At 40.3% G+C, this 8832-nt stretch overlaps 1 protein-coding gene across 1 annotated transcript in view; it reads left to right on the top strand.

Annotated features, from left to right (window-relative positions):
* The first annotated feature begins 45 nt into the window (after nt 1-45).
* The window catches only part of ptprn2 (protein tyrosine phosphatase receptor type N2), a 137148-nt gene continuing 128361 nt past the window's right edge, over nt 46-8832 (top strand). Inside the window, exon 1 of the mRNA XM_023297648.3 lies at nt 46-483. Coding sequence (XP_023153416.2) covers nt 399-483 — 85 coding nt within the window. The 5' untranslated portion in view covers nt 46-398. The remainder of the gene's footprint in view (nt 484-8832) is intronic.

Below are 8832 nucleotides of genomic sequence, written 5' to 3'. Positions count from 1 at the left end.
TCACGGCTCGCAGGCAGTAATCATTTACTGCTCCTGTCTCCTCCATCCATCCATCCATGCATGCATGCATCCATCCATCCATCCCTCCCGTGTTGCTGCTGCACGCATCATCCTGCTCACCATGTGTGTGTTTGACGTCAGAAACTTAGGAGGGGCTCCTCCGTGAAGCTGGTTGCTGTTTGTGGTGCTGAAACAACGCCTGTATTGTGTTGCCATTTAGCGAATTCTGCTCCTGTTTTTCCTTCTTTCTTTTCTTTTCTTTTTGTAAACACTCATCCCTCCCTGCAACATGCATCTCTAATAGTGTGAGTCCGAGCAGGCGACACCAGAGTCCGGCCTTAAACATGCTGTTTTAGCGGAGGTGCGATGGATCAGTGTAGCCTGTAGGCAGCAGCGGTATGGATCCACGGTGGTGTCCCGTCCTCCTCGCTGCATTGGCGGTCAGCCTCTGCTCCTCACCTGCCCTCGCCGACAGAAAATTCGGTAGGTTTTATTCTGATTTTTTTCTAATGCATGTCCCCCTTTCAAGGCTATTCAGCCTCTTGCATTGGTGTGAGATCATCTTTCCTGTCTCTTCTGGCTGCAAACAAACACTCTGTGTAAAAGTTCACAAAATCCCTATTTACACTGTAATTAATCGTATTTGCATATCCTTTAGAACTTACATGCATGCTGTGATGGGTTCAATGAATTCTCAACATAAAAAAAAAGTTACATAATCTCTCAGGCCTAATGGTGAAAAAATGTTTCCTGTTGAGACTTCTTACTTGCAATAATCAGAAAATTCACCTTCTTCCCCAGACATCATATAACAATGCATTAAATTTCATATGCCCATAAAAATTACTCACACATCCCCCTCAGGGAGCATACAATTTTAAATCCAGTTAAATATTTAATACTATCCTATGCCTCCTCAGGAAAAGGGCACCGTTCATACAGCCCTGTTTCATTTTCAGACTTGGCTGGGTTGTATTTTCATTACCCTTGATTTGTTCTTCCAGCCCAGCCTCAGACGCTACTCCCTAAAAGAGAGTGGCAGACGTCCAAAAGTATGATATATCAGAGCAGCCATCGTGATAATTGTGTCCTTTTGTTGAGACAGAGAGAGATTAAAGGGATTCGTTTTACTGCTTCGGCGGCGTGTGTGTGAGTTGAAAGCAGATTCTGCTCACTTGCAAGAGCCAATTTGTACTTCCAGTCACACTTACTGGTCCTGGATCAGCACTCAGAACACATGACAGCAGAAACTTTACCATGAGCAAGAGGTGAATATAGGTCTCCGGCTGGCACTCGAGCTCTGTGATGATTCATAGAGACAGCAAGCTGCATCATGTGCTGTATATTTAGAACAGGAGGATGTCCGTTCTTTTATAATGAATGTGCAATTTTCCTATTATCTAATATACGTCCATAACATCTTTGCTCATACAGGCCATTAGGTATACAAAACCCAGATGTTGCATTTTCTTTATGTGGCTTTTCTCCCTGCAAATGGACTATTTTATGCTTAAGAATACTTGTGAATGAGTCAGTGCCTACTCCCAGAGTGCATTTCTCTCATTGAATTCTCAGTACGTTTTTCTGTGAGAGTGGAAGAGGTCCCCATTGTCAGAGTGTGGCTGAGAGTTAGGGACGGTTATTGTTTTTAATGAGTCCCACTGCGGATTATGCTTGTCACTGGAAAGCTTTAGATCAAAGTGTGCCGGTGTGATGCAGCTACTCCTCTATACATTTATATAATAATAATAAGGGTGATAATAAAAACATGCTGCACTACAGCGCATGCATGTAGTGCAGCATGTTGCGTGGGAAGGAGATGGAGCGTGCTGTGTGTGGGTGTTTCTGTCCTGCATGTCTGAGAGCACATGAAAGCCAGACGGGGAAAAAGAAGTCTGCAGCTGCACGCTCTGATTATGCGATTATTTGTTGTAAGACTGAAACGGTGGTGTGAATTTGGCCATATGCATGAGGCTTTTCATAGTGCCTGAGAAGTAGAGTCAAGTCCTAATGCACTTAATGCACTTTAACAATTGCCCAAACCTATTATGAGCTCACATGCTTGTGTGAGAGTGACACTAATTTGCATCCAGACACAAGAACTGCACTCATGAAATGGAGAAGAAACCTAACTTAGTTGACATATATTGCATTTTGCCCTTACATTTTGTGAAAACTATAAAGCAGAGTGTAATATCTGTTGGCAGTTATCTTTGGCAGTAAATTTTAAAAAGCATTGCAGGTGTTTAATGTGTTATAAACCACTGCTAATGGTTGCTAGCTTAGCATCAGCTTTGCTTTTGACTCCTATGGAATTTGTACAGTAAAGTTTGGTTTTGTACACATTTAAAGCTTATTTAAATGCATTAAATTGTACTTAGAGCATACTATAGATACTGGTAGTGGACAGAAATACATTATAGTCTGGCTGCCGGCTGTAAGTAATTAAAATAAAGCGGTTGTCTTGAAGCAAAATAGTTCAAATCTACAAAAAGGTGGATTTTGCATCTTATGTAGCTTTTTTGGCAGTTATAATCAGCCTAAATATTTATAAATCTCATATTTTGCCAACAGTTTGAACCATTTTGATCTATTTCAGAATCCATTTTTTTCTGTTTCTAAACCAGTAGTTGCTGCTTCCTGCCATAGCTCTACAATATAGGCTACATCTGACTTCCATGCTTTAAATTTCCTCCAGTGACATGCTGTTTGGCCACCTTGATCATGATGTCTGAGTGTCTTCTTCTTGGAGGATGCTCTGGTTTGCCAAAGAACAGGAGGTCATGGACGGGTTGACGTGTTTCCGACATGTTTATATGTTCCTCCTGAGGTGACTCCCTAACCAGCCTTGAAGCAAGATGTAATTCAGCAGTCACATTTGACAAACTTAACAACTCTGTTGCACATTAATTATGCCATAAAGTGCACCTAGGCTTGCTGTATTGCGTTTTCTTTAATTGATGAAGGAGGAAAGAAGATTTCTCTCAGCTTTATTTCAAGAGTGCAGGAAGGTTAATGGTTTGTTTACACTCATTTAGAAAAAAGCATAATTTGAATAATGAATTTATTGACTACTGCAGAGAGTCTATCCAATGGAACATTTGCAGAAATTGACTTTGTTGCACATTAACACTCCAGTGCCTTACGATCGGTATTGCTATCAGGTTTGTTGTTAAAATTCTATTCAGCATCTCTATTCTGTTTGCAGAGTTTTGGCACTGTCCTGAATCCCAATAGCAATGAGTAAAAATCTTATACTTTGTTAACCAGACATGCAACCGTTCTCCAGCTGCAAGGTCGGGTTTTGTTAGCAAGAAAAATGTCCTTTTAACAAGCGTGCTGAATCTACTGATGTGGGGAAATAATAATCTAATAAAACTGTTAATGAATAGCTTTTGTGATAACGAAAAGAAAACACATCAGTTCTACCGAGCTGTTATTCTGATAACACAAATCTTGCAGGAACAGAGTTAAACATGGAAACTCGGGCCTTAATAGCTGCGTATTGATTGTGTTGATCACCACAGGCTTTAAGGGATTCTGTCTAGACTCCTCTAAACCCGCTACACAGAAACAACTCTCTTTTACACTCACGTTACAGAATCTATCGATGATAGAGATATGTTACACGGTCACTTATCTCCAGTATGTGCATGTAGACGTTGTGCTTTGAGGCTGTGCTGCTGGGTCTTTTCATTACGACTGGCTATCAGCAGCCATCGCCTAATATACCCAGACAAGTTAGATTTGATTCATAGGCTGCTGAGCTCTATCTATTTTGCCACAGGCCTCTGTCATCCCATAGATATCAGGACTGAGTGGAGATATCAAATATCTTATAGTGGTTATAAATCATCTGAGGGAATTGAAATGTGCAGCGATATGAGGATAGATATTTTACTACAGTGTGGATTATGAACATGGGGTATTTTCAAGTGAATTAGACATCTTGTTACACTGGAAGTTGGCTGTTTTCATCCTATATGTTACATGGTTTGTTTGGTTGTATTATTTCCTGCGTTGCTAGGACGCTCCTGGGCTCTCCCGGGGTATTAGTGATTTCAGTACTGCCTGTCCTGGAAATAGGGATGCTGTAGTTCGCAGATGATGACGATTTGCTGAGTGTTTTGGACATTTTTAGTAAGTCTGTACTAATGTTTGGAAATGTATGAAAATGCAAGGTATAGCTACAACTCTTCTTCAAATCCAGGCTATACTGATGAAGACAAATCAGGAAAAAGATACACATTTAAGCCCTTGTCAGACATAGAACACCAAACATTACTGCCTTCATCAATCTAGTAAAGTGACATCATTCTGTCATTCAGACATCCAGGTCACTTTTACACTTTAATGTTCCTCATGATGTCATTCAGAGAGCTGTAGTGTGTCTACAATATTTGCCATACATGCAAAACTGGACAATTCATCAAGTAATGCATGATGCAGAAAATTATACAAATGAATTAAATACCAATCTAGATCTGCTATGTAATTAATAATTTAACTGCAACTTCTAAACAGTGATTCTGTGCGTGAAAACTGCACCTGTCCTCAGTGAAGAAAAGTGTCATTTGCTATTATTCTGACTGACCATGTCTTCATATCAGGGGTGATTTATAATTATGAATATTCAATTACGTTTCTGCTGTTGCTCCATGTATGTAGACGTGAGCAACTCTTATATAACTCCTGCTTCTGTTTGATCCTGCAGGTATTTAATAAACTTAGTGAAACGACTCCTACAAACAGCCGGAAGCAGCAAACTAATCTAATCTAAAACCTGGAGTCTCAATCTGACCTTCATGGCAATAAAGTTGTATTTTTATGGACCTTTTAGTTTGTAATAGATGTGAAATTATAGGGCAAAGTGAATGCGAATGGTGATTTTGGCACAGAAACTGTGACTTTGTGATATTTTTAGAGCAACGTTAGTGCTGACTTGCGGAAAAAGCCTCCCCCAAATTGGTTCACATAACTTCAAGTATCTTGCTTGTGCAATTGGATGCAGTTCAGAAAATGATTTAGAAATGTTACTAGGTTACGACTTTTACAGAAAAGCGTCCAGTGTGCTCATTCAGACAGAAGCTAACACCTTCAGATGCTGTCAGACTAACAGGAAGCAGTGCGTGTCTGAAAGAGGTGCCAGTTTTTTGTGATAAAATAACAGCATAAATTATGGGGAACAAGAGTTGAAATGGCAAGGCTCTTCTCAGTTGCTTCATGCTCATTGTGAAAATGCTAACATGCTAATGTTTATCATGTTTAGCGTCGTTTGGCATATTAACATTTGCTATTTAGCTCTAAACATAAAGCATAACCGATGCTGAATGAAATCATTAAACAAATTAAAATTTCGACCCTGAGGATGGCAGAAAGTTCCTACAGTTTTCATGGCAATTCATCCAGTAGTTGTTGAGATACATCCGCCTGGATCAAAGCAGAGCAGCTCGTCCATTCAGACACTATATGAATATGCTTTCAACACATTCCTCATGTTATAAAAGCAGAGACATTTCTGAATAATGAAAACTCCATTTCTAAAACTCTGTCCTCAGATTATAATTAAAGTAAAAACCGATCCAAGGATAAGAACTAATAGGACTGCCAAACTAATACAGACCTGCTGTGATGTCTCGCACACTCTCAGTAAAGGTCACAGTGCATTTTCCTTTTCTCTCAGGACGTCTGAGTCATCTTGACTGATCTGCTAGAGGGTCAGCTTGAAGCAGCTAGTGTCGGCCTTCAGTTCAGACTTTATTGACACGTCGGATGAGGAGACGTTCTCGAATTCACCAAAGACTTAGACTCATCTAATAAATGGCAAACTATTTATTGGACGGGATTTTATTGTGCAGTACATCCCCCCTGTGTGCACATGGCAGTCCAGGATGGTTAAGTGAGCATTTGGTGTGTTATTTGCAAAGGCTGTTTTTCAAAATTAATAATCTCAACAGCTGCAGAATTCAATACGAGTGCAATTGATTCAACATTAAGATTTTCTACCATCATCTGTTGTTGAATGTAATATATGCCTATTGATTCGTGCTAATAAACAGCATACAGTGTTATGAACGACCTCTTCTCAGCTGCACTGAACCCATATACAGCTGCTCAAGTCTTGTTCTTGGCGGCTCTGGATGAAATGAATCGCAGCCTGATAAGCTATTCAAGTGCTGCTGTTTTTCAGATTGCAAGGGAAAATTGGGTTTTTGAGTTTTTAGTTCATTTCAAAGTTGCAGCCTTGAACGTGTGAGCGCTGATTTCCAGCAGAAACGACACAAAGCAGGCTCGTGGCTTGGAATGCTGCCATGGTTGGTGTGATAACAGGCGAGGTGCGATGTTTCTTTGTGATTCAACAGATGCTCAGAGGGGTGTGTCGGGAGCAAAGCGGCTGGCTGTTTCTGTGCCGACAAACGTCAGAATTGTTTCCAACACTCGTGTCATGGCGATCAGTCTCGTTCCTGATTCGGTTCAAGGTGAACCCAGGAAATATTCTGGGTCAGGGAGGAGGAAGACTGCCACCAGAGAGGCAGGGAAAGCTATGTGTCTTTTCTTCTTCTGCATTCTAAAATTAATTAGTATTTTAATATTCCTGTGAGGCTCGTTAGGTGTGAGAATATGATGCATTTACACTACAATGCTGATAAAATAGTTTTCCCACTTCTTGCTCGTGACAGTGCAAAGAATGTGCTCCTTCGTGCGCTTTCTCACCTCTGAATACACCTGAGCTTCACTGCCTCGTGACACAGAGTGTGAAAAACATCCTGGGGTTGTAAAAGGAGGAGGGGACAGCTCTGTTAGGCCTTTTCACGACCGTTTGGAGGCTCAAATTAAATGGTGTTGGTAAAGGGGTCAGTCTGAAGGTCACCTATGTGTTGCAGAGCCAAGATTTATAATGAGGACAATAACACAGTAATGAGGATTCTGAAAGCTGCGAGTTGAGCACAGGAATTAATCTATACTATCTTGGCTGTGATTAAAGCAGTAATGTGCCTGCTTCGTCTTTGGGTGATGCTGATTAATACTCCTGACCATTTCTCAGTGCAGCAGGGGAAGAAAATGACTCTGAGAGGGAGGTAATGCAATGGAGAGATTATGAAACCCTATTTTCCTATTTGTGTGACTAATTGATATCACTGCTGTCATTTGTGAAGTACATTAGGGGCATTTTTCACGCTCACCTCTCTCTTGAGCATTGTTTTAAGCCATGGAGGGCAGCTGTTTTAGGGAAATATCCTCAGATTAACCCACGATATGAAGCTTATATACATCACCTTTTAATATGTTAGTATTGCATTTTTAATTTGTGTTTTTTTTTCCACTGCCCCCAAATGGCTAAAACTTAATATAGGAAAGGTGGTGTTGGTTCACTTTGGTCTCTCCAGCACTTAAGAAAGAGGACGCTTCACTGTTTGACTGGCTGTGGTTCTGCACTTCACCACCCAATCACACCTTAAAAGAGGGGAGAAAATCAAACGTCTGAATCACTCGGCGCAGGTCAGAGAAAAGGTCAAGCTGGCCTATTTCTGGGCCCTCGGTTGCCGCAGTGATGCTGCCATCTTTAATTCATGGCCGTTGTCTGGGCTGTCGCCTAGAGCTGGCAAGTGAGTGACTGAGAGTGACCTGCGTGCCTGGGAATTCTTGGAGAATTGTGTTTGGTTACACTCTCTGTGGATGTCAGGTGGTTTCACGTCAGGTCCTCTCTTCTGTCAAAGTGACCTCAAAGCCCCCCGACTACCTGCTGCAAGCTCCTACTAATTATTCATGTTAAGAACCCTCAGATTAATTCTCTGATGCATTACGTTTGCCCTAAAGAAAAAGTTCTACAGTTTCAGAAAGAAACTTAATTGATCTCTTGCCAGAAGTTAGATGATCGTCCTATATGTTATTTTGTGGCTTTTTTCTTCAATGCAAACTATGATTACTTTGAGTGTTAAAGATAAATAAATAAATACACAATACTACATCTACCTCCAAGCAGCTCCAAAGAGCACTTACGAATATTTTGCATATTTTTAATTTGATCCATGCAACAGCTGAAATTGAAAAACATATCCAAGCTAGCTGCTTTTGCTAATCTAAGCTAACCAGTTGCTAGCTGTCATTTCATATTCAACAAACATAAGAGTGGTATCAACTAAGTCTTGACAAGAAACCAGCACGTAAGGGTAGTTTCCAAAATGTCGACTCGCAAAATAGACATTTTTTTGATGTAATATTTGCTGACTAAACCCCTAAAATCTCATCTCTGTGTACAGTGTTATATATTTTGAAGTTTTGTCCATGATAGTGGTCCCTGCCTGGCTTAAAATAGACTGAATGTGACTATAAGATGTTATTTCCTCTAGAATGTGCAGATTTATGAAACCAGTCACTCAGCTGTTGCTGCACAGTGGTGTAATATTTGAGTAATTCAGCCATACCTGTTATAACCAGAGATCGATTTTTAAGAAATATAATGTTACAGAGAGCCTCATCCTACAAATTTACAGGTTTAGTTTCTTCGGTTTGCTTGGAAATTCTGAATGTATGTCTTTAAATCTGTCATTGGCATGCTGCAGTTTCATAGTGGAAATGCTTATCCGTGGGATTGACTAGTTATTTCTGTCATGACGTGTCTTCTAGCATATAAAAACCCATATGCACACGTTAACAAGGTAAAAAAAAACTGATTTTCTGTGGAGAGGGTTTTCAATAGGAAGCCATACCAGTAGAATTTTAGTATTTCTGTGGTGTGAAAGTGAATTATTCACAGCGTCATTCACCCAAGAAAGGTAGTTTCTGCATGAAATGTAGGTGCACAGAATGTCATAGTGTTATTCAAACAAC

This window comes from Amphiprion ocellaris, chromosome 22, assembly GCF_022539595.1.
Source record: "Amphiprion ocellaris isolate individual 3 ecotype Okinawa chromosome 22, ASM2253959v1, whole genome shotgun sequence".
In the NCBI taxonomy this organism is placed as follows: Eukaryota; Metazoa; Chordata; class Actinopteri; family Pomacentridae; genus Amphiprion; species Amphiprion ocellaris.
The sequence above is the reverse complement of the archived record's forward strand: the minus strand, read 5'-3'. Positions and strand labels throughout refer to the sequence as shown.